The sequence below is a fragment of the Leucopleurus acutus genome (assembly GCF_964270905.1).
Source record: "Leucopleurus acutus genome assembly, chromosome: 20".
In the NCBI taxonomy this organism is placed as follows: domain Eukaryota; kingdom Metazoa; phylum Chordata; class Mammalia; order Artiodactyla; family Delphinidae; genus Leucopleurus; species Leucopleurus acutus.
The window spans coordinates 13,621,165-13,645,959 of NC_139162.1; the positions used below are offsets into that span (position 1 = coordinate 13,621,165).

The 24,795-nt window shown below is 60.3% G+C and overlaps 1 protein-coding gene across 2 annotated transcripts in view; it reads right to left on the reverse strand.

Moving 5' to 3' along the window:
• Positions 1 to 143: 143 nt before the first annotated feature.
• VAC14 (VAC14 component of PIKFYVE complex) overlaps positions 144 to 24,795 on the reverse strand; it is a 94,450-nt gene continuing 69,798 nt past the window's right edge. For both annotated transcript variants that reach the window (XM_082863058.1, XM_082863057.1), the window contains 5 exons: positions 10,273 to 10,447; positions 8,771 to 8,889; positions 7,507 to 7,586; positions 5,399 to 5,549; positions 144 to 730 (listed from right to left, as the gene is read on the reverse strand). In XM_082863058.1, the coding sequence (XP_082719184.1) occupies positions 568 to 730; positions 5,399 to 5,549; positions 7,507 to 7,586; positions 8,771 to 8,889; positions 10,273 to 10,447 (688 nt within the window). In that variant the 3' untranslated portion in view covers positions 144 to 567. The remainder of the gene's footprint in view (positions 731 to 5,398; positions 5,550 to 7,506; positions 7,587 to 8,770; positions 8,890 to 10,272; positions 10,448 to 24,795) is intronic.

Below are 24,795 nucleotides of genomic sequence, written 5' to 3' on the forward strand. Positions count from 1 at the left end.
CTCCTGGCAGAGCCAGCACTCCTGGGACCACCATGAGAACAAATCTCTAGGACAGGCAGCAAGGTCCTGGGGCAACTGCAGCACCAGGCGGGGGCAGGCATCGGTGGGAAGGAGCAGGCCAGGCACGGGTTGCGTTTCTTTATTGGGACAGAGGGTGCACCATTCATATGGACCTCTGTGCTGGTTCCTATGTGCACAGATGTGTATACACATATGTACACACACATCCACAGGAGGCCAGAGCTCTGGTGCGCTGGGGAGGTCAAGCTCTTTTACAAGAGGGCATTAGAAAGAACCCGATTCCAGAAAATGGGGGCGTCTGAGGCTGCGGCCTCACCCTGGCAGGAAGCCAGCTCTGTCTGAATGCCAGAGTGCAGCTGACTGCGCTGGAGGGCCTGTGAGAGGAGCTTGGGTGGACAGAGCTTCCAGTCCCCTACCCTGCCCTGCGCTGGTGGCCAGGCCCAGCCCTGCCCCTGAGGCAGGTCCTCGGGCTCTGTGGGGAGGGGGCCTGAAGACCCCAAGTGCTCCATGGGACCACTCCTTGGGCCCTTCCCCAGGCCAGGCCTATCAGAGGACAACCCTCCGGTCCAGGTGATCCCCACGCCCACTCCGCTGGTGCCTCACTTCCAGGTGCTTCTTCTGGACCCTTTCAAAGTGCTGCAGCAGCTCGGCGTAGTCGATGCTCGGGGAGTCTGCTTTCTGTGACCTGGGAGCTGCCTTCACACCGTCTCTGGGGAAAGGGAGCAGAAGTGCTCAGCGTCAGTCTCAGCACAAGATGCGGCTGCTGGAGCAGGGAAGCATCAGCCACAGCAGGGCCACAGGCTGGGGGAGCTCGACCTCGGGGAGTCCAGGTGTAGGTCCCCAGCAGTCAGCCCCAAAGAGCAGAGAGCCCTATGAGCATCCCCTCCCCCACAGTTGGTGGGACCAGTCAACACTGCTGCTTGGATAGGGCCTTCAGCCTGTGGGCTGGCAACGGTGCCCAGAGCAGGCATCACATCGGGAAGCATTTCCTGTTTATGAGTGGCTCCCTTTGGGGTGAAAGCCAGGGCTAGGAGCCAGCCAGGAAGCCAGCTGGGGCCTGGAACAGGGTCCAGGGAGAAGGGGGAGGAGGCAGCCTGGCCCTTTCTTTAGGGCAGGGCTAGGGCCGGGGACCACAGGGGTGGCTGAAGTCTACTGGCCCTCAACTTGGCAGGACATCTGTTTTTGAATGTTGGGGCCCAGAGGCCTGCAGTCACTCTGTCCCTGCGGAAGGAGAGCTGGTCTCCCCACTGGGCAGGTGATGCCTCCGGGAACTCCTCTTGCTAGCACTCTCTGCAGTTGCTCTGTACTGCCTCACAGCTTGTGCACTGCACAACTGCCACGGGCCTGATGCTCCCTGTAGTTGGGCAATGCATTCGCCCTGCTGCCCCCTTCAAGCCCAGTGTTGAGCTTGCCCCGGGGGACTAGATACACTTGGGCCCCTGTCCCATTCCTAATCATCACCCCAGCAGAGAGTCTCAAGAAAAGACTCTGCTTCTCCCTCATTCTGGCCTCACTGGAAGCAGATCTTTGTGGGCTGGGAAGGATCTGCTTCCAGGCCCTGAGGCCTGGTGGCCCTGGTAAGGGATCTCATGAAGGCTGTGGGCTGATCAGCTAAGCAGAGAATCCTTGGGCCCTTTGAGTTCATGAAAAGACCCCAATATGGCAGGCGAGGTCCAGGTAGCAGCTGAGCACAGGAGCTCGACAGACCTGGACCCAACTGTAACACGACCACCCCCTAGCCACTTGACCTTGGGCAGGTAACTCAGTATCCTCCTCTGTAAGGGGGTACTGCCACGGGAGCCACCCCATGGGTGAGGATTCCTCCATACTGGACATGAAGAACTTGGCCTGATGCCCAGCCCCAGCCTAGGTACCCGATGGGTGCCCACTGTGGCTACAACTCTGTCCCATTGAGGTAAGGCCAGGCGGGGCCCAGCAGCTCATTCCATTTGGGTGAATCACAACGGTGCTTCACCCAAATGGAACCCTCACCAACGAGCCTGGCTCCTGGTAAGGCGCAGCCCACCAATGGTCAGAGCCTGAAAGCCATCTCTGACCAGCCACCAGGACCAGGGGCATTGGGAACTCTTCCCATGGTTGGGATGCCATCTGGAGCCTGGAAGTGGGCCCCTGTACCCCTACTCAGCCTGGTCCCTTCCTGTTAAAGACACACCACCTGACAACACCTTGGACTGTGGCCGTGGCTGCTTCTTTCTTGGGCCTCAGGCCCTGCCTCTGGAGCTGGGACTCAGGTGAACTCAACAAAGATCAAAACGAGCTGGGTGGGGCTCGCTCTAGGGGGCCAGACTGCGGGCAGCATTCTGGTCTCTGGCTGCTTTCAACTCCCCTGGGAATGGGGAAGGGCCATCCCTGTCCTAGTAACCTGTGGCCCGGGTGCTACTGCCCCAAGAGAGCAACTCCCGCTCCTGAGGATGCTGAAGGACCCCCTGCAGCTTGGAGCCCTAACTCCAGAGGGTGGCCAGATGCTACCCCAGCCCAGAGATGATCCTGAAATGTGCTGTCTGAGGCTGGGCACCCACGGATCTGTATGCTCCTCTCCGCAACACTCTCTGCATTAGATCCAGAGGAGGGAAACTGAGATTAGGGGTTTCCAGGGAGATGCCAGCAATGGATGGCAAATCCAGGGTGATGTGCACAGATGTGGCCAGGTGAGGGTAGGCGTCGGGAGGACTGGGCCGCACCTTGCTCTCTGGGCCCTAACGGAGGCAAGAAGTCCTTCCCCCCCATGACTCAGCGTCCCTTTGGGGCAGACCCTTCCTGGCCTCAACTCTTGGTAGCAGGGAGGGGTATGTCCATGGGTACGGGGACTCCGCTGAGCATTGAGGCTGGACCTCTCCCTGCTAGTCACAGTGGGCACGGCCGCTGCTCAGGCCTTCATGTTCTCTGTGTGTTTACAGCAACCCTCAGGCAGTGAGTGGCTAGGGGACACCCAGCCAGCAGCACAGAGCTGGGATTCCAGAACCCAAAGCCAGCCCTTTCTCCTGCCACCGCACCCACGCACCTGTCACCAGCTTCTCCTTCAGAGGCTCCCTCTTGCCTCACTGAGGAGACGGTCCCTGGGGAGTGGCCCAGAAGCCCGAGTGGAGGACCAGGGTTCCCTAGTCCTGCCGGCACCCTGAGTGCACAGAAGGGGGGGGGATGGGCAAGGAGCAGAGACTCCCCCAGCTGTTCCCGGCACACAGGCCTGTCAGGCAACCTGACGCTGTCTTCCAGCTGCCCACCTCTCCCGGGGCTGAGACTGTCCTCAGCCCCCTCTCCAGGGCGGGAGCTGTCCCTCTGTGCCCAACCCTGCAACCTGACCCTGCCCCCAGCTGTTCCTGAGGCCCCTTCCTTGCCCAAGGCTCTGCTGCCTTTTTCTATGACAGCTCTTCCTAGGTCCTTGCAAAGAAAGGCTGGGAACCCAAAGCCTTGAAGACTGAGCGGAACCTCAAGGATCCATTCAGTCCAAATGCTCACTTACTGATGAAGAAACCAAGGGCCCAGAGAGGGCATGGGGCTTGCCTGAGGTCACAGAGCAAATCTGCAGCAGAGCTCGGACCAGATCCTAGTCCAGGCCTGTGAACCTTCCACTGACCCAGAGGCCTCAGCCCTTTGGCTCAAGACTTCCTGACTCTGACCACGGGAGATCTGGGGGAAAGCCTCATTTCCCCCAGCTTTCCTCTGCAGACTTGCTCTGTTCTGGCTTAGGGAGCGCAGGGAGGAGTCCAACTACTCTGAGCCTGCCTTCCTTTTCCATAGGATGTTCCTATATGAGGAGATGTAGCAGGCAGAGCTCTGAGAAGGGACTGGCCCTCAGCAGCACAGGGGCTGTGGCCTGGCCCAGAGGTCACAGGGAAGCAGCCGTTCCTGCCTCCTTCTCACTTTCAGCTGTACCTTCCCTCCTACGTGGCTGCCAGGGTGACCCTAACACCCGTTGGGCACTGCAAAGGCCAGCAGAGGCCAAGGCAGCAAAGCGAGGTGTGGCGTCAGGGCCTTTCCGACTCCCAGGAGATAGAGGTGCTCCGGCCAAGGGAATAAAATGCACACCTAACTCTGCAGCTGCTCCTGCTTCCCTGGGACACTCAGTGCGCTGAATGCCTTCCCCTGAGGATTACCCGGTGGCACCAGGAGCAGCTGGGACAGGGACCAGCCCTCCACCCCTGAGCACTGCCGTCTGGGGAAAGGGGCAGGGTGGGCAGGAGCTGGGCCTTGCCCTGGGGGCCACACCTGCTGGGGGCTCCCAGCCCCTCCAGCGGCCTGAGGCCGACAGCCCATTAGGGGCCCCACGCCCAGCCCCTGGAGAGACCAGGTCAGGTGGGAGGGGTGGTGGTGGCCTAGACCCTGGGAGACGGAGAGCACAGGGGCTCGGGTCAGGGGCCCAGAGTGCCGGGCAGGCCCATCTCAAGGCTGCCTGCATCCACTGCAAGGGCAAAGGCCCGAGACCTTTGGCGAGGGGCGAGGCGCCAGGCCTGCCGAGGGGGTCTAACAGCTTGGGAGGGAATTCTAGACACACAGGGCATCTGATGCAAGCTGGGTGCGCTCCATTCAGCGTAAATCTTCTCAGTGGCTCTGCTTGTTTCCATGGCGACCCGACAAGTGAAATTTTCCATCTCTGATGCCAAATGCCTGTGGATGAGGCAAAGCCTCCAAGGGTTACCAAATATAGACATGACCCAACAGGCTCTGGGGACCGGGCCAGCAGTGGGTTCAGGGTGGGAGCCTGGATGCCCCCGAGGGGCTGCAGCCCTCCCCCCCAGAGGCTGCCGTGCTGGGCCTCTCCACGGCAGAGCTCCTGGGACCCGTGCTTCCCGCGGACAGGTCGCAAGCGGGGTAGCCACGGGGGCACCCTTGTCTCCCACTCCAGTCAGGAGGAGATTGGGAGGATCCTAGCAGTGCCAGGGTCACTCAGTGGCCAAGCGTTGAGCCTCTGCTACAGATGGGAAGGGAGGGCTGTCTGAGGCCCGGGAGGGACCCTATGTAGCTCTCTTGCCCACGTACCACCTGGGACGCAGTGGCTGAGCTGGGGCACGAATTCCTCCCCTCTGGACTTTCTCTCCAGGGGCCTCTGTTTGGGTCACGCCAGCATGCTCTCAGGTTTTTTGATTTTACTCCACCCTGACTGCTGGGAGAAGGTATTCCAACTACCTACCACCGCATAGACGCTCCCAGAATCTCCCAGCCCGGTGCTCTGATATGGAAACCCACGGGCAAGTGGCTGAGGGGTGGACAGTGTCCGCAGCGACAGGAGGTGTGATGCCGAGCTGAGGGCGGGCCCTGGTAGCCCCTTTAAAACTCCCCGCTCGCCAGGCCCTGCCAGCCCGGCCAGCCCTGGCCCTGCTCGCTGACAGAGCCCCGCCCCCACGAGCTGGGCACTTACCCCGTCTGCAGCAGCTCGGGGTTGGGCACGCACTGGAGCCGGTGGGAGAGCAGCTGGAAGGCGCTGCTCTGGGGCAGCAGCATGAGCAGGCCGTACAGGGCCTTGATCAGGTACGGGTTGTTCTTCACATCCAGCAGCTGCAGGCGCAGATCTGCGGGAGGGCAGAGGGCAGGGGTCAGGCACTGCTCTGGGTGGCACCTCAGCCTGGCCAGGAAAGGGCCAGCCTGGTGGCCGGGGCTCCTCCCAGCCAGACATGCCTGCCTCTCCTCCTGCAGCGTCTTAGCCGTCCCCATGATCCCCCTGCCTCTTCTGACCTGCCCACCTGCCTTCCGTCTGATCTTCCCAACAGTCACCTCAGCCTGGCGACCCCCAACCTGCTGCCAGGCCTGGTCCCCTCCCCCAGCACTCACTGCCTCCCTGGCGATGAGGGGGCTTGGGGCGTGTAGCGTAACAGATTCCCGGGTCTGCTCTGCACGTGCCAGCACGAGAGAGCTATAAATAGGGTGAGCTGGAGAGAAAGACTGGATTAGGGCAGCTTTAAGGGAGGGCAGGATGGAAAAACGCTTTGGTGTGCGACCAAACACACATCAAGCCCCTGAGTGTCTGGTGGATGCTTTTGGAAATCCATGTCAGACACCAGCCCTGCCTCCCCCACCAGACGGCGGGGAGACGCACCCGGGTCTTGCCCAGCATCCGTCCCAGATAAACAGGCCCACGTGGCTCTCCTCTGAGCCCTTCCAGGAGCATCACTCGTTTCTACCTTCTCTGAGGCCCAGTCTCAGGCGTCCTTGGTGGAGGACAAACCACAAACCTCTGGAGAGACCATGTCACCCCAGCAGCTGGACGGGGGCCTTGGGGCCAGGGTGAGCCAGGAAGCAGGGGCCTCTCACAGCAGCCCCTCCCCTCACCCCAGGTGGCAGTCCTGCCCAGGCCCAGCGACTCCAGAAGAGGTGGGGACCTGTTTTGAATCTAGTCCTGGGCCTTGGGTAAGCTGGGCTACGGGGTCAAGCCAGCTACCAGGGGGGTCTAGGCAACCTAGGGTTGGAATGGGTGCTGGGCAGGACCAGGGGACGTCTGCTGTGGTCACCCCACCAAAGCCCTGGGCCTGGAGAGGTGTTCACGGCTTCTCTAGGGTCAGGCTGGACCTGCCCCCAGGCGAGCGTGTGCCAGGCTGCCCTGGGAGGCCTTTGGGGAAGTGAAATGTCAGGCCAGGGGGCCATTTGGGACAGGCTTCGATGCACTGCCCTGGGAACAGGGTCTCCCTCCTGCTCTTGGGTCCCCTGGGCATCTGTTACTGTGATGGCTGGCTGTTTGGAGAAGCTGTCTTCTGTTTGGATGGGAGGGGGCCCCTCGGCCCCTGGGCTTGCCTTTGGGCTCCAGGGTGAAGGCCGACGGGCTTGGCCTGGGCAGATCGGGGCGCCACCACAGCAGGAGGCCTGGGTGACCAGCCCGGCAGGAGGGTGGCCACCGGCAGGGATGCCTCCCGGCTTCGCTACCAGGCCGTAAGCACACGAGCGTCATTCAGAGACTTGCCTGCCTTGGGGAGCGGGCACTGTATGCGTTGAGGCGCCAGGAGCTGCGCTCACCCCAGCCAGCTGCCACTTTGCACATTCAGCCCGGGTGTTACAACCAGGCAGCTCCTGGCAAACGCCAGCTCTGCTTTGCAGAGGGACGAGGGCGTGGATCCTGGGCACAAGGGAGCAACCTGCGGGTGGGCCCAGGGTGCCCCCAGCTTCCAAGAGCCACAGCAGAGGGCAGTGTGCTCGGAGGGGTGGCCGGGGACAGCTCTGGGACGGCTGCTCCACCTGCCCCCCGACGGCACTGCTCCAGTTCCCCCCCGCAGAGGTGACACTATTCTTCAGGTGGGTTTTGCCCTCAGCGCTGGCCTGTGTCGAGCCCTGCCTTAAGGCGCACGGGCAGGACCCACGCTCTGATGCGCATGTCCCAGCCCTGTGTACCTCCTCAGCCCTGTCATCCCCATCCTTACGTTCCTGACATTCTAGAAGCATCCCTGGGGTGACTGTTCTCGCTCCCTCCCCAGTGGTAGCCAAGAGCTGCTCTCCCTCCCACCTCCCTCCAGGCCTGCGGAGGCCAGAGGCAGGGCTCACATGTGAAGATGGGGCACTCGATCAGCTGCACCAGCTTGTCTACCTCCGTGAGGAAATCCACAGTGACCTCCAGGTCCCCGCTGGGTGGGTGGTCAAGGGAAGTGGAACCACTGGCCAGGGCAGCCTGCCTCTCTGGGGGCGGGGGCAGCCGGGGAGCTGGGCCCCAGGGGCTCGACCCAGCGGCACAGAGCACACCTCCCACTGGGCCCTGGCTTGCAGGCACAGAGCATGTTTCCACCTGAGCAGGATCAGGACACAAAGGACAGCAGCCTATTGTCCCCCTGCCTCTCTGTCCCTCACAGCTGTCCCCCTGCGCGGCACTCCGGCTCTGCTCCGCCGCTCTCTCCTCTGTGCCCTGCAGGCCCTGAAAGGCTCTCATCACCGCCCTACAGCCTATGGGGGAGGGCTGGGCAGGAAAGGCCCCTGTTCCTGCCTGAGTGGATGCCTGTCGGCAGGGCCAAGGTCAGGGCTGCTGCAAGCCTGGGGCCTGCAGTCCTCAGGTCACACCAGTGGTGGAGAGGAGCAAATCGTAGTCTGAAGGCGAGCGGGCACCCTGAGGGAGCCAGGCGAGGCCACAGCGGGCTCTCAGTGGAGGCACCTCAGGGCCCCTCTCTCCTTACCCCCCAACTCCTGGCCCACCAGGGAAGGAGACCAATTTTGCATCCTAAATGTCCGTCCAATCCGGGTCACACACCAGACATTCACAGAGGAAGCTGGTTTGCTTCACAGTGTTTCAAACAAAAAGCTGACCATGGATGCCTTTCTCTGAGGCAGGCCTTGAGCGGCGCTCCATCTCCCTGAGGCCTCCCCTCCAGCCTGCTTCTCCCTGTCCTGTCCTCTGCTGGGCCCTGGCTCTGTGGGCCCCAAAGGTCCTGAGCTCCTCACCTACTGGCCTGCTGCAGCCCAGCAGCCCCCCTGCTCCCGGACCTTCTCTCCCCACTCTGCCCCAGCACCGCGCAGAGGGCACCCTGCCTCTTTCTCGGGACACCCTTACCTAGGTAAGCACCCATCCCTGATCCCCAGCTCACAAAGCTTCTCCAGGGCTAGCTCCCCTCTACGAGGCCCTAGATGACCCTGTTTACTGGAATCCACCCCTCACTGTGCCCTCACGGGTCCTGATGGCCCAAGGCCTGGAGGCGGAACGTAGGGTCATGGCAGAAGGATGGCAATCGGGCCACCACGTGGGTGGGAAGGGAGCACCCGCCCCGCACCCCCCACCCCCACCCCCAGAGCCTGGGCTGGAAGAACAGTGAGTGAAGGATACAACTTCTGGATGAGGTCGTAGGCGTGCCGGTAGTTCTGGGTGAGGAAGCAGAGGGACACCGTAGTGACTGGGTTGTGGCACCAGGAGCGGTACAGGCAGCAGAACAGGTTCTGGCTCTCCTGAGGGGGGAGAGGTGTAAGCAGTTAATCGAGCCCCCGCTCCTTCCCCGCGGGTGCTCGGCCCAGACTCAGGGCCCCTCTCAGAGCGCCAGGGAGCCCAGCTGGGAACGGGCTGTCACAAAGGAAACGCTGACAGCTCCTCCTCAGACCCTGTCATTACTCTCCGTCCCACAGAGCCACGTGGTGATGGCTGTGAGGGCCTGCTGCTTGGGAGTGAGCCTGTCCTTTGTGCTGGTATTTCTGCCCTCGGCAAACAACAGTAATCGTCCTCTCCACAGCCCGTGGTCCCCGAGCCTGTGGGGCTGGGAGGGGGTGTGACCGGAGGGGGGCGGGGAGGAAGCGTCCTCAGGGCCCAGGCTCTCCCCGGCAGTGCCCTCCTGCCGTCCTCAAATGCCATCTCTTCCCTCCTCTGCAGCCCACCTTACACTCGGGAACCAGCCCAGGAGCTGAGCCCACACTCGAGAGCCCCTGCCCTGAGGAACATTCTTTAGGCCTCTGCGAATGTCTGGAAGGAACCACAGGAAGAAGGCAGGGGTGTGGCCTGGGTCATTCCCAGTGGCTCGGCCCCAGATGCCCTCAGGCACAGGCTTGGATGTCTTGGAGACTCCCTGAGAGAGGGCCGAGGCAGGGTCTGAGATGGGAAGGTGGTGACCACAGTCCAGATGAAACGTGCTGGAGCTGCCAGCACGTCCGGGATGGCGGCTACCCCTGGGGGCCCTCTGCAGCTCAGCCCCCCTCCTCTGGGCCGAGTGAGGCCTTTGACCCGTGTCCCCCAGAGCAGTTTGGTAGAATGGTGAGCGCCTCCCTGCTCTCTCTGACCAGCCCTGGTGGGTCCTCACCAAAAGCCTGGGCCAGGCAGCACTGTGACACACCCTGGCTTACACAGGGCATCCTGTAAGACAGATGTGTCCCTCTGTGGGAGAGCGGGGTCCTGGCCAAGGAGGAGGGTGAGGAGAGCAACGACCCGGATCCCCAGTGGGGTTGCAATCCAGAGGCCTGACCCTGACTGGGTGACACGGCCCGGCAGGTCTGACCCTGCGGGTCCTGCAAGGCGGGCTCTGAACCCAACCTACCCTGTGTGCGAGGGGGCAGTGCTGGTGGGGTGCGGGGTGTCAGGGAGGGCACGTGGACCTGGAGCGGGGTCTGGAGTCTTCTGTGGGCAGAGCGGGTAGCTCCAAGGAAACCCGCTGTGACTCCCTCCCATGGCTGGCACCTACACGCAGCCAACCCAGGGGGACCCCTATTTGACGGCGGACCAGGGAGACCTCAGGTCACATTCTCGTCTCCTCCCCGCCAACCTCCGGGTAACGAGGGCTGGGCTGGCATGGCCGCGCCCGTGGGCACATAGATAGCACCAGGCTGGAGCCCGTGGGCGGGCAGTACCGGGGTCTTCAGGTCCTTCAGCTGGTTTCGCAGCTGGAAGAGCTCAGTGGAGGTCAGCAGGATGGTGTTGAGGGTGTGGACCATTGTCGAGGCGAACTTGAGGTCCTCCTCCCGGAGCAGGATGTCCGCCATCGAGTGGAAGATGTTCTCCGCGTTCAGCAGGAGGCAGAGCTGCCTGGAAAACGGGCCGAGTGGAGGCTCTGGAGGCCTCTGGGCCGCAGCTCCGAGCCCTCTCCTGAGGAAACCTGCTCTTTCCTGGGCCTGGTGTGGGACCCCGGCTCTGGGGCCTGCGGAGGGCCAAGGGGGCTGCTCACAGCGGACCTGGCTCCACGCCTCTCGGCAACTCCAGAGCCCCACGGGCTCCATCTATCCCCCGGCCCACCCCAGGCCAGGAAGTGGGATCCCGAGAGAAGCAGCGGGGCCTCTGGCTGCCAGTGTGGCCCCAGGAGCCCTGAGGTACTTTTCTGATCTCCCACATAGCATAGCAACGCCTCCCCATGTGCCAAGGCGCTCTGTGTCCCTTCCTGGCTTTACTTTTCTGGCTAGAGATTATCTTCACGTGACAAACCCGCATTCTGCTCATCCGCGGATGGTGTCCCCCCACCCTCCCCCGTGAGAGCCCTGGGTCAGGAGCTTGTGTGGGCTCTTCATGGTGCCACCCACGCCTGGAGTGGTGCCTGCACGTAGCAGGGGCTCGGTAGGTGCTCGTGGGGCGAACAAGCCCTAAGGCAACCCTGAGTTCTACCTTCGCTGTTCCGATAATGAAACTCTGGTGGGGAGGCCAGGTGACCTGGCCAAGGTCACGGGATGACTTAGGGCCACTTCTTCCCACTATCTCTCCTCTCATAAGAGTCTTGGGGGGGATAAGGCTTGGGCTTTGTGAAAAGGAGACTCCATTTTATAAAAGGGAAAACAGGGAACTCAGAGAATGGAGGAGGAAAGCAGTTTTCCTAGGGTCCCTGGGCCAAGGTGACGTCCACAGTGACAGGCAGGTATCAAGGACGCGCCTCAGGGAAGCCTGTTGACCTCCCTAGGTGGCCGCTTGCCCACAGAGGCCTGGCCTTGAGGGGATGAGCAGGCTTCCTGCTGGGAGTTTAAGGATCCCAAGGCTCTTGAAACTAAGAAGAGCAAAGCAAGGAGCTGGCAAGTGGCTGGTAAGGAGGGTGGGGTGTGGCCCCCGAGCCCTGCCTGCTGGGGACCGGTGTCAGCAAGGCACCCCGTCCCCGTCTCCTCCTGGTCTCTGCTCCAGGGAAGCATCCACAGACCAGGCCTCAGGCTTGTGGGGACGACGGGTCTGAGGCCTCAAGGTCTCAGGTGCTGGACAAAATGAGCCCCGTTTGGAGCCAATGAGCCTGAAATGTGTCCACCCCAGGTCGCTGAACTCACACTAAGCTCGGCGTTATCACGGTCTGGCTTCCCGTTTCCTTCCAAACGCCAGCCACGCCTTGGGGCCAGACTGGAGAAGCTTCTTCCCCACACCCGGCTCCAAAAAATCCCGGAGCATTTGGTAACAGAGAGGCCAAACCACGAGGCGCAGACAGCAGGCAGGCGTCTCCAGCCTAGGCCCAGCTGGAACCAGCAGGCTTGGGCAAGAAACCACCAGAGAAATGGAAGCAAAGCTGCTGGGGGGACGGGGCTGGCGGGTGGTGTGGGGAAAGCCCTGCCACAGTTGCGGGAGGGCAGGCGGAGCCCCCCTGCTCACCTGGTGTGGGTGGAGGAGGGGCCCAGGCCCTGGAGCCCGGTGCCCCTGCCCAGCTGTGTGGCCCAGTGTGTCTGTGTGACAATTTCTCTACCTCCGAATGGGGGTGACATCTACCTGCACCATGGGGGCTACTCAGAGGGCGGTCATCAAGACTAGTGGCAGCTCGTGTGGGTGCACAGTATGTGGCAAATGGGACCCCTGGTTGGGTACCTTGTTGGTACCATGGGTGGGGGACGAGGGCCAGCTCCCAGGAGGACGCCTCGCCCTTCAGCGGAGCCTAGGCAGCACTTCCTGTCCCCTTGTGGTCCTCCCACCCCGAGACGACTCCATCTCCAGGGCTGTGGGATAGAAATGTTTCAGGAGGGCAGGCCGGGGAGGAAGGGGAGCGTTCTGACAAATGGTCACAAATGCCCGTCGCCTGCAGCTGCTGCCGTCTCCATGACGGGGCCAACAGCTGAGGCTGCTGCCAGGCCGTGCTCTCCAGGGACCACAGGCCTGAGGGGACCTGCAGCAGCTGAAGGGCGGGGGTGGTGCTCTCACGTGAGGACGGCTGAGGAGGGTGCGGAGGGATAGGCAAGGGGGTGGCGATGAGCAGAGGCGGGCGCCAAGGCCTCCTGGTGTCCCTAAGAACCCGGAAACACTGGGGAGCTACAGAAGGTCAGGGATGCAGAGTATTCCGGAAATACTCTTGCCACCACGGCGCTCTCCTCCTCTGCTCTCTCCCTGGTCTGCACCTCTTGGTGGTCATGTCCGGTCCCATGGAAATCTTCAAAGCCATCTCTAGATCAGTGGCTCCCACACGTGCCTCTTGAGCCCCCACTGAGCTCCGGATGGACACTGCCTGCCTGGTGGATGCCCCGCATGGCTGCCCAACAGGCACTTCAGACTCGGCGGGGCCAAAGCACACCTCTTGGTTTCCCCTTAGACTCTGGTCCCCCAGCCTTCAGGGGGGCATCGGTGCCCTGCGGCCTCAGGAAGTGGCATCACTGCCCACCCAGCTGCTCCAGCCCAAACCAAGGAGTCCTCCTTGATCCTCTGGGCCCCTCTGTCCAGTGTACGAACAAGCCCAGGGGCTCTGCCTGCAGGGCACACCTGGCTCCTGGCCCGTCTCAGCTACCCTGCCCTGGGCCAAGGGTCAGCCCTCTCTTGCCTGGTCAATTCCAAGACAGCTTCTAATTGGGTCTCCCTATGTCTCCTCTCACCCCACCATTCACCCTCCATGCACCAACTGGGGTGCTTCTTAAAAAGTCCTAATCAGAGCATGGCCCTCCTCAGTGGCTTCCTGCTGGATCTAAATAAACCCAGCTCCTGACCACAGCCTCCAGGCCCTCACACTTTCTGGTCAGCTCCTCACAACCTCAGCTCTTATGAGTCCTCCTCTACCCACGACGTGCAGGCCTCTCCTGTGTTTCTTCTGTTCCTGACCTCTGCCCTGGCCTGGGCAGCTCCTCCCAGGGACCAGCGCACATCTGGCTCCCTCCAGCCATGGAGATCTCAGCTCCAACACCAGCCTCAGGGGAAGCCTCTGTCCCATGCGCACCCCTCTGCCACCAGCCCTTTCTAAGGGAAGTCCTGTTTCTTTCTAAGCATTTCTCATCACCTGAGTCATCTGGTTGATGGACTCGTTTACTGGGTCCCCTGCTGTCTCTCCCACCAGAACATGAGCTGCAAAGGGCAGGGCCTTGCCTGTGACCCTCATGTCCCTCATACCAAGAATCACTTTTGCACATTATCGCATGGAGGAGCTGCGCTGATCTCCACCCAAGGTTTCATGAACAGCCCCGGAGACGTTCCTCTGCCCCATTCCAGCACATCCCTTAGCTGCTCCTGGGCATGCCCTGGCATGCTGTGCCAGCCTGGTATGCAGAGAGCAGCTGCCCTGACGGTACATTTTCAGCCTATCACCCAGGACCTGGCTGGAGGTCCAGGGAGACCTCAGGAGACGCCCAAGCCGCCAGGACAGCCTGAAGGGTCAGCCACAACACATCACACCAAGGGGTCTCCCCCTGAGCACCGCTAATTAAACCACCACGGGAGGGGAGGGAAAAGGAGGGGAGGGCCTGGGAGGAGCCGGGAAGAGGGACCATGGAGGAGAGGCAGCGGTGGCACAAGCGGCATCTAGCCTTCATGCCGCGCCCGCTGGGCTCTGGATGTCCGCAGCTACACCTGCTTCAGGGGGGTTGTCTCTCCCGCCCCAGGAGGCCACTGGACAGAGCCTGGAGGCCTGCGGCAGCAGCTCATAGGGCTCCATCAAAGGGGGCTCCAGCCATACAGACCGGCAGGGGCAGGAAGTGGAGGGGAGTGGCGGTGGGGGTCACCTGTCACCTCACCCGGTCTTTGCTGTCTCATCCCAAGGTCACTGTAGACTGCAGAAAAGGAAGATGCCTCCAGACTGCTGGGTCATGAGGCTTCCAGGAGGCAGGAATAATAAAGTATTAGCTCCCGGGGAGCCCTAAGCACACGCCGGGCACCGTGCAGAGGGTGTTACATGAGTCCACTTGGGGCAGTTCGGGGGTGATGGAAAGGTCAGAGGCTCACGTCTGCACGCGTTCACCGGACTCAGGGCACCATCTGGGCATTTTAGGGGAAGGCGAGTCTGGGTCGGTGGGCTGGGCTGTACCTTGCGAGCTCTGGACACCTGAGCAGGATTCTTCCTCCTGCATCAGGAAGGTGGGGGAGGAAGGAAAGGGGCCCACTTTTCACTCAGCCCTGAGTTTGTGACACGACCCACACAGGCGGCCTCAGTCTCCCTGCGCCCGGCCCCGGGCTCCTCCCGCGGCATCCTAAGTCCTCATACAAGCCTGTACCCTCAGGCAGAGAGGCCTAGTCACACAGCTGCCCAGGGGATGAGGAAGGGTGGATGCAGACCCAGAGGCCAAGTTCCTTTCCCCACTTTGCCTCCTAGGTGCCTGTTGTGAGCGGGCACGGGGGCTGTCCCTGCCCGGGGGGGCCTGGCAGATGGCTGCCTTGCAGGGCTGCTGCGTCATCACTTCTCTGTTGAGCCCCCGCCCGGCTTGAGCTGCCTGCTGGGCTCTCAAGCAGAGCATCAATAATGAAACACAGCTTGCAAGCATTAAACATTTGCCCATATTTTTTAATACCCATATTAAAGTGCTATTCATCATGAGACGATGGCTTGGAAAATACTTGGGGACAAGGCAGAGGTGGGCTGGGAGTGAACTTGGATGGGGTCTGGGGGGGCACAACCTGGAGGCCCACCTTAGGGCCGGGGTCCACACGCGTGGGCCTCAAGGTGGCCTGTGGTGTGTGGCCGTGAGGCCCCGCGGATGGGGCTCTGGCTCACTCTCCTCCAGCTACCCGGTGCTGCCTGGACAGCTGTGCCCGTGCTCTGGGTCTGGGTTCATACTGGGGAGGGAACAGCTCTCTTTGGTCCCTCTGTCACACACCAGGAGCTCTCAGAGGAGCAATCTGCCTTCGGTCAGCTCTGAAGCCCCTGGGACACAAGAGGGGCACTGCCACTTTCCCTAATGCACAGAGAGGCCTTCTTTGGGGCGGCCTCAAAAGGCCAAGACACTTGCTGGGGCCGAGGAAGGCACTCTGGGGCAGTGCCTGCCTGAAGGTGGCCACACCACACTTGCTGGGCTGCTGTGAGCTTCGTGTCATTGTCCCTTTAACCACAAACACTGGCCAAGCATCCACCAGACCCACTGGCCTCGGTGGTGGCCATGGTGGGAGGTGCTCTCCTGTCCCCAGCCTGGTACCCACCCACGGCCCCTGCTTCAGGTGACATGTGGGCCAGAGCGGGTGGGAGGAAGCTGCCTCACTGGTGAAGGCACGGGCAGAGGCCAGCCCCACCGGGCCACCAGGGAACCTGGTGCTGTCCTCTGCTCTGTCGTGGTGTGGGAAAGGGACCACACGCCGCTTCTTTTCTAGGGACCTGTACCAGGTTGGGCAAGGCCAAGTCTCAGTGTGGAAGCCAAGACCTGCCCAGTGGCTCTGGGCCCTGCCCTCCCCCTGCCTGGGCTGCATGCACGGCAGGTGAGAAAAGGTGCACACCACACTTCAGGCGCCTCTGTCTAGGCATCCTGGACAGCAGGGCCGGATCATTTCCCCAGAGGGCCCACCTTCTCCCTCTAGCCTGAGTCTCCTTCCTTCGTCTCCATCCCCTGCCACGCGTGTCCTGACCAGGCCAACACTGTGCATGGAGGGCCAGGCCCTCACTTCCTCTCTCCTTTGGCCGCTAGCTGGTGTCCATGTCCCCTCAGCGGACCAAGGCCAATGGGACACAGGCTTTCCTGGGAGACACCTGGAGCCTCACAGCCATAACTCTGAAGTGCAGCCTAATGTCAAGTACAGAGAACACAGGGGCCCAGAGCCATTCCCACCGGAAAGGGCCCTCCCTGCCTTGTCCCTGCCCAACAGCTGGGATCCTTTAGAAATTTAAAGAGAGAGCAGCTCTCGTGTCCTATAACATGAGAATAGGGGAGGAGGAAGTGGCCTCCCCTCCGGAAGTTCAGAAAGCTCCAGAGTTTCACTGTATCCTCCCCCCACAGCTCCCTTGCTTCTCTTCCTTTCCAGCTCTCTGCTTCCCAAGTATGAAAATTGTAAATCTGTTTTATTTATTTCAATCAATCCTCAGCAGTGTGCCCCTCAGGGCAGAGGCAGCCATGGTAACCCTGCTAACTCATGCCTAAAAAATTCATTGTGTTTAATGCAGTCGATGTGTCTGATACACTTATAAGTTTTTTTTTTTTTCGGGGGGTAGGGGTGGGAGGAGGGGGCATGAGGACTTGTTTTTCTGGGTCTTGCTGGGAACTGGTGCAAAGGGGATGGAGCGAGGGCCGCAGCATGATGGGGAAGAGGCAGAAGACAAAGCAAAGGGTCTCTTGTCCACTTAGCTCTCCGTCTGATTGTTCAAGAGCGGCACGGCCAGACTCTGGGGGACCACAGACACCTGACCTGGGCTCATCCGGAGACCTTCAGGGGAGGCCTCCTTTGGGCAAGAGCGGCCTGGAAAACCAAATGGTCTTGTAGAGGCAGCCGGGGCCTCAGCCCCCCTGTGCGAGACAGCCCCTCTCTCCAGGCTTGGGGTTTGCTCTAGGGATCAAGGCTTCCTCCACTGCCCAGGGTGGTCCGGTGGCCCTTCCTGCCCACTCCCCAGGACAGGAGCCAGCTTCTGCGCATGCCTGGCTGACCCACTGGGCCTCATTTCCCATGTGTTCTTAAGCAACCTGGTCAAGCCTGGCCCCACTGTCCACTCACAGGTGCCTCTGCGGCCCCCTCCGGGCCTGTCCCACATGGAGCTTGCCCTGAGCATGGCTGGAGGCAGGTCAGATGGCAGGGGTGGGACCCATGCTGGAGGCTCTGGGAAGACCCCTGGGGGTCATCTCTCCAGGCCTCCAAGCCTCAAACCCATGGCTTCAGAGTATTTCATCTTTCGAACCCTCAGGGCAAATGCAAACAAAGGGGTGGGCCACCAAAGGAAATCCTGTTGTCTCCATGACATCAACTCCAACAAGCCCTTGAGAGAGGCTGGGCTCTTGCCTCTCGGGTCACAGGGACTCCCTTCAAGCTGAATCACCATTTCCTCAGCGTTGGCCCACATAACTGACATCTGTGAGCGTTTTCTCCATATTAGGCACGTCCTGTACCTTAAATCCCTTTAACACGGGACAGGTGTCATTTTAGCCGTCCTCTTTTACAGAGGATGAGGGCAAAGCCCAGAGCCTTGCCAAGGTCCCCATCTGGTCCGCCCACCTGGGCACCCGAGCTCTTAGCTGCTGCCTCGCCATACACCCAGCTCGCGGTATCCAGGGCCCAGCTTGCACAGGGGCTTGGAAGTGCTTTTTCTGGAAGACGGATGGTTTTTTGGGGAGAAGGAGGGCACCTTGGCTACAGATATCACTAGGCCTTCTGATGGACCAGAGCCCAAGTTTCTCCAGGACCTTCCTGTGGCTCTGGGGCAGTTTATCTGCAATCCAGCTCCTTCTACCCCACCCTCACCCTGGGGCTACCTCTGGGGGTGGAAGGCACTGACCACACTTGGCCGCACCTGGTCGGGACAGTGGTGATCTGCACCTATACTTGGGCTGCTCTGCTGCAGTGGTGGCCTGTCTCCAAGGGGTGAGACAGGAGGCAGAGTCTGGGAGCCTGCGGGGGGCGAGTCACCCATGGGGATGACTCCATCAGCCGGTTCCCAGGCCTGCTGCTGCCTGAGCTCCAGGGCGAGGCGGGGGTTTTAGAACAATGACTCCCGGCGCTCTGAATCCAGGCTGAGACGGCCAGGGAAACAGCACCCTGAGCCCCGCACGCCTGGGAGTGCCCTGGGTGGACCCTTAGAGAACCGGATGGAACTTCTCTCCCCTTTGAAGTCTTCTGAGCTCCTGGCCTTCCAGGAGGGATTTCCTCCCCAGGATACACTCAGGCTCCCACCGAGGTGGCCCGGCCTGGGAAGAGGCTTCAAGCTGCCTCGACGCCAACGCACAGCCAGCCTGGTAAACTGTTTCCTGGCCCCAGACCTGCCTGCCACCTACGCCCCTGCCAGCTTCCAGCCAGGCTCACGGAGGCCCTCAGAGATCAAGCGCTCATGGGACAGAGGAAGAAATCCAAGCCACACAGCCAGGGCAGTGGTGGAGTCAAGTCCCTGACCCAGAGTTCAAGTTTCATACTGCCAGACAGTCCCACGCGGTGTGTCACCTGCAGAAGGACAGACCTCTCCCTCCCGGGCCAGCCCCTCTTTCCACCTGAGGGCTCCAACTCCCTGTGACGAATGCCCAGGGCACAGACACCTCTTCACCCCATGACATGTGACCATAATCAGGGTCCCTTGAGGTAGAGGGTCTGTCTTGGGACAGGTAAGGGAAAGGCACCCCTGAATCTCTGACATTTCCCCCTTCAAACTAAGGGGGTGACCTTCTGAGAAATGAGGCAGGCAAGTAACCAAAGTGCCGGGAGCCCGGCTGGGGCTGCCCCATCGTCCCTGGGAAGGGCTCTGCAGATTGCCCCAACAGTCTTCCTGTTACCAAGCTGCTTGTTCACAATTTCCTTTACTTCATCCCATTATTCCCAAACTAGACCTTCGTTCCAGGCCAAGGGATCACTCCCTGCTGCTGCTTATACGACCACAAACGCTTACAGATGGTGAGCACCTCCTCCCTTCCACCTTAGTCAGGGTTGAGCCCAGACTCCGAGGCCTGAGCTCCCATAACTCTGCCCCTCTGCCCTTAAAGCCATGCAGGCGACCTGGGCCCAGCAGCCCAGTGGTCACGTGGTCACTGCACCAAAGCCAGAATGTCCCCCTCCTCAAATTCTTCACGCAGACGGGCTGTCCTCGTGGTGTGGGTCCTGCCGGGTGATCACGGAGATGCCCGTCTATCTCACATTCCGGTGATGACTCCCCCAAGGGATCTACTGTGCCTTGAAGAGTGCCCACTAGGGGTTGCCATTTTGCTCTGGTGGCAGTCTCAGTGCCCATCTCTTGCTCCACCAGTGTACCTGCCCACCCAGAAGGTCTCACAATGACCCTCCAGAACCAGGAGAGCCCTCCACCCCAGAAAGAGCCCCTTACTGAGAGACCCCTGAACCTGGCTTACACTGGAGTTACCCGAAGACCGTTTGGGATACTCCAGAAAGGGGGCGATTTGTATTCCTAACAGGCTTCACAGTGAGGACTGAGAACCACTGTCCCCAAACTGCCACTGCTGCAAGCCCGGCGATGCCACTCTCCGTGTGGAAATGGGGAGGTTTCACCAGCAGCCGCAAAGGGCTGCAGAGCCTGGGCTCTGCCTCAGAGCTCTGGTGAAGGGCCTGTTGCTTTCCTTCTCCCAACCACACGCTCACCTCCCCAGAGCCGGGGTCCTGTTTTTCCCTGCATTTCTGCCTCGTCTCCACCTTAGGGTCCTAAGCCCTTTGTGCACAGCCCGGACTCGAGCTGTCCGAAGGGCGGAACAGCTGAATTCTCCGGCCAGACTTCCGCCTGCCCAGGACTGCACCACCACCCTCTCCTCGGTGGCGTCCCTCTCCCAGCCTCAGAAGCCCTGGGGGAGGAAGCTCAGCTCTAGCCCCCTCTGGCATGTGCCTCTCCCGCCTTCCTGGCTACATTTGGCTTCCACAGGAGATAACAGTCTCCGATTAAGGAGCTAGACTGATTAGTGCCTTTCTGGCCTTCAAATCTTTAGTCTGGGAGTTTTATGGAATTTTATGAACTGACATTGTTTTCTGTAGCTCTTTACAAGTGCCCACTTAAAGGGCACTGAGATAAACGTCAGAAAACAGAACGGGAAGTGAAACACTAATACCTACTGCTGGTAACAAAGAGCAAATATCACAGCAGCCTCACTGCTGAGTCTCTTGGACAATGTGAAGAGATCAGAGTGAAAGGGCTGGGAGGACGGAAGGGTCAACAGCAGAAGGGATGGACAAAGAGAGTGTGGAGGGGACTCCTTTAGTTCTTCGTGGCCAAACGGAAGGGGGGTTTCTCTTACTGGTACCCTCCTCCATCCTGTCAGGAGGCTGAAAAAACTCCTTTTGTGATCAGTCATTTTCAAGGAAATTTAAGACGCATGAAATAGGCTTTTCATCCGAATGTCCCTTTCCAGCCCGGGAAATCTTTATCGGATTAGACACACGAGAATGAAAAAGGGCTCCAGATGTGACAGTGTCCTGCAGGTGCCTGAGGAGTCCCAGGTCTTGGTTACAGAACAGGCCGCCCTCTGACCTCCAGCAGAGCTGTGCCAGGCAAGGGGCCTGCCGGGGAAACACCAGCACCCCATCACCACACCACCCACTGCCCCTGGAGCAGAGTCTGGACGCCGCACACAGAAAACGGGCGATGGAGTTTAGCGCTGATGTGGAGGCCTTGATAAGGGAGAGTGACCCTGAGCCATTCTGCTTCAGCCTAGAGGTTAGAGGGCAGCGTCCCAAAGAGCTTGGGATCCTGACGGAGATTCGCCTGCCGAACGACGGATGACGTGTGAGTGAGTGAAAACAGAGCAAGCTGCAGAACAATTCTGAGTCTGGAATCCTCTGCCGGAAAACCTCAGCCTTAACCCCAACCAAACAGACTTATACATTTATAAATGCAAAGACAAGTTTTGGAAGAAGATACATGAAACTGAAAGTAGAGGCTACGTCTGGGGGAGGAAGGGGTGGGGAAGGTCTTCTACATTTTGCAGTACATTCTTCTGTGTTATTTCAATTTTTATCTTACGTGGATTAAAATTTCTTTTTAAACAATACAGAAATCATTTAGAAACCTACACATCTGGGGATCATCTTGGACTCCCTCATGGAGATCTCAGAGACAGAGCAGGGGAGATCTGACAATGGAAACAAGCATCTTACAAATGAGAGGATCAACAGCCGGGAAATGATATTTTTAGCTACGGTGGCTCTTTGCTTCAAAGGCGTAGGCTTCATCTAAAACCAGGCAAACCTCCTACAAAGTCTGCCTGTTTGCAAGGAGTGATTAGCATAATACTCCTTTCGGGAGAAAAGGCCTGGCTCCGCTCTGAGACATGAGTGCCTGCTACAGGGGAGGCTTCTCCTGAAATAGAATCGCAGCAGAACAGCAGAGTCTCATCAATGGAGATGAAGCCCCCATCTTCCATCAGAGCCAGAAAGCCGCCTCGCACAGAGGGCCTGGGGATGACGGGTGCGCTGCAGCCAGGCAGGGTGAGATCCGAGAGATCACAGCTTCGCACGGGGAGGCCTCCCTTCTGGGCTGCTACTTTAATCGCTTTTGTCTCATGCAACCACCTTCTTCCGCTTTTAAGTACAGAGGGTCTGGGGTCTGCCTTTATAGATGCCCTTTCTGAGGGGAAGGTCAGAGCCAAGTCGAGGCTGAGGAACAGGGACGAACTGGGCAGACGGCAGGCGGGGACCATCGCCGCAGGACTCAGATGATGACATCTCAGGGAGGTGGCCGCCACCGAGGCCGCTCATGGCCCTCGAGAGGCGGCTCAGCTGTGGGTGAGCCAGCGCTGCGGCTCCGTGCCACCCTCCGCCCTCCCCAGCCCCGAGGGCGCTCACGCCTGTCCAGGTCTATCCGCCTCTCCTCCCCCAGCCCAGGCCCGCCACTCTCCACAGCCATTACGCTTGGCCTGTGGGCACATCTTTGATGGCTGTCTTTTCTCTCCCAGAAAACCCCTAGCTGACTCGGGAAGACTAAACATGTATAGGGACGTTTGAACTTTTTTCCAAACACCACAAAAATGAATCGAAAGTTGTGACCTTCCAAGAGCTGTAATTACAGATACTCATCTCGGGAGCTGACCTGGGGACAGATATCACCAGGCAGCTGCTGCTCCGTCACACCAGGCCCAGCACCCCATCCTGGGGGGAGTGTGACCTTGGGCTGTGCGGTGGGGCTGGGGGCAGAAGGTGGCGGTGCTGGTGCTATTTCAGGCCTCACTGGCGGGAGTGAGGCAGAGGAACGGGAGGGGTGCAGAAAGGGAGGCACAGTCCCTTCTCCACGGCCCCCTCCCCGTGGGGTCTCCACAGCAGTAAGATCACAGGTCTTCCTGCGGAGGGTTGGGACCGGGAAATACTCACAGATGGGGTGCACAGCTGAAGATCTGAGAAACCAATTACCACGCTACTGGGGGGGCCGGGAGAGGCAGAAGGAATTGGACTGGGGCAGCTGCTCAGGCTTCAAGGGCAGGAAGGAAGTGAGGTAACTTCCAGGAACCTGCCAACTGTTAGGGCCAGGGGCTACCGGCAGAGGTGGGCAGGGGTCCCGTTCAGGAGAGGGCTCAGAGGAGGCAGGCCTCGTCTGTCAGGAAGGGGACCAGCTCACGTGGGAGGAAGGGAAAAGCTGACTGCTCTCTGGGAGCAGCTGAGGCCAGCTGGCTGAATTCACAGGCACCTGGAATTAACTGGCTGAAAGCAGGGCAGGGATGTCTGGAGCCTCCAGAAGGTTTTAAACTTAGTCCGGATTATCTGCTCACACTGCCGGTCCCAGCATCACGGAACCTTCTAAAGTGATGCAGCAGCCAGAGCCCTGTCAGGCAAGCTTCCTGAGCCTCTCCTTAACCAGCCTTCGGTGCTGGAGGAGGCTAACGGCACAGCTGTGGACAGCGAGCAAGTGTCCCCGCCACCGTCAGCCCTGGGCCCCGCTTCCTTGCCATTCGCTGGAGCTCAGGGCACGGGGCTCTGGGACCAGCTGCCTCAGGTGTAGCCTCATGAGGCCCTGCAGTCCCCCTGGCTCAGTGCCATCCCAAGGACTCCAGGGTGGCCACGTGTCGGGGGTGTCTCTCAGGACTTGTGCAGGCCCAGGGCAGGTGGAGAGAGTTTTCTGAGCCTGCGCAGGCCCTTCGGTGGCTCGCTGGGAATACGTCAGGGCTGCCTGGGCCTGGTCCCAGCCACACTCCCAGCTCCCTGGGGCTGCCCGGGCCCTGGCGCCTGGGCTTCTGAGCCGACTCTTCCTACCTCACAAGCACCTTCTCCTCCCACCCTCACCCCCAGCAGTTCCTTATGTTTCATGGCTCAGGTAGACAGCATCTCTTTCCAGAAGCTTCCTCAGACCCCTCCATTAGGGCCAGGCGCTCCTCGACCCCACCCCTCCCACAGAGCATCATCGCTACTCGAGTTTGGGACCATCCCTCGGAGGGCAGGGATGAGCTCTGCCCACTGCGGTGCCCCAGCGAGTGGGCACTGGGACAGGTCTGCTCAGTGACAAACAGCATTCCCTGGCCCTCCTGAGGCCAGCAGGCAGCAGCCCCTTCCCGGGGGAGGGGGGAGCTGGGGCTTTTTATCCATCCTCACAGGGGAGGGGCCGAGCACTTGCTCCCGGCAGTTCCGATTCAGAGACAAGGACTCTTGCCTGGCCTGACAGCTGTGGCCTAATTTCCAGGGCTATACCCAGGCTCCTTAATTTTACCCACTTGGTATTTTTCATTCCTGAAGCACAGGGGATTGAGAGGGATTGGGGATGGGGGAGGTGTGGACAAACGGGAGGGATGAGTGCCATGGGGCTGGAGGAGTCAGGCAACCCAGGAGGGGCTGTGCAGAGAGGGAAGGGGATGCGGGTGAGGACGGCCAAACTGATTTTTTTTTTTTTTAAAAGGAAAAAATCCACAACAACCTAACTCCCAAATCCTACACCCCACACCCCGATTTTCCTCAGTAAGCATTTTCAACAAGGTCACAAATGCACTGGCTCTATAGATTTCTGGCTCCAAACCTCATCTCAGGCAGCCTTTAACAGCCAATGCTTGGCGTAGCTTCAGCTGAGCCTGAGGAGAGGGAAAACTAGGGCACCTTTATGCTCTGAGAAAACATCAGATCCAGGTCACAGCTCCTTGGTTCTGCTGAAGCTACGGGCACCCCCCGGCCCACAGGCCCGAACCTGAGGACACCCCCGCCCCTGCAGTTCCTCCAGAGCAGGAATCACAACACCGGGGCACACATTTCTTAGTCACTTGTCATCTGTCTGCCTATGCCACCGGACTGCCACCTCGGTGAAGGCAGGAACCGGCTCTCGGTTATGTGTGTGCCCAGGGCTGGCACGGGGCCTGGCACACCGCGGGTGCTCCAGGAACAGCCACGGAATGAACCAGGGGGAGTGAACCTTTGACCCCTGTCCCCCGTCTGGGTTAGCCTGAGCTCTTCCTTGCCCCCAACCCCCCCCCACCCCGTGCTCCTGCTACACCTGAGTGCCCCGCGTGTGGACTGTGGTGGCTGGTCCTGCGTCGGCCTAGCCCAGGCGGGGCACGGGGCAGCGCGAGGAAAATATTTACTGGGAAAATCAGAGCCTCGGTTCCCTCCTGTGTGGAAGACCTCAGCTGACCCTTAAGGTCCCTTCTGGTCACTCTGAACTGAGCCTAAACTCCAGACCGAGACTCTCCTGGTCTCTCTTCAAT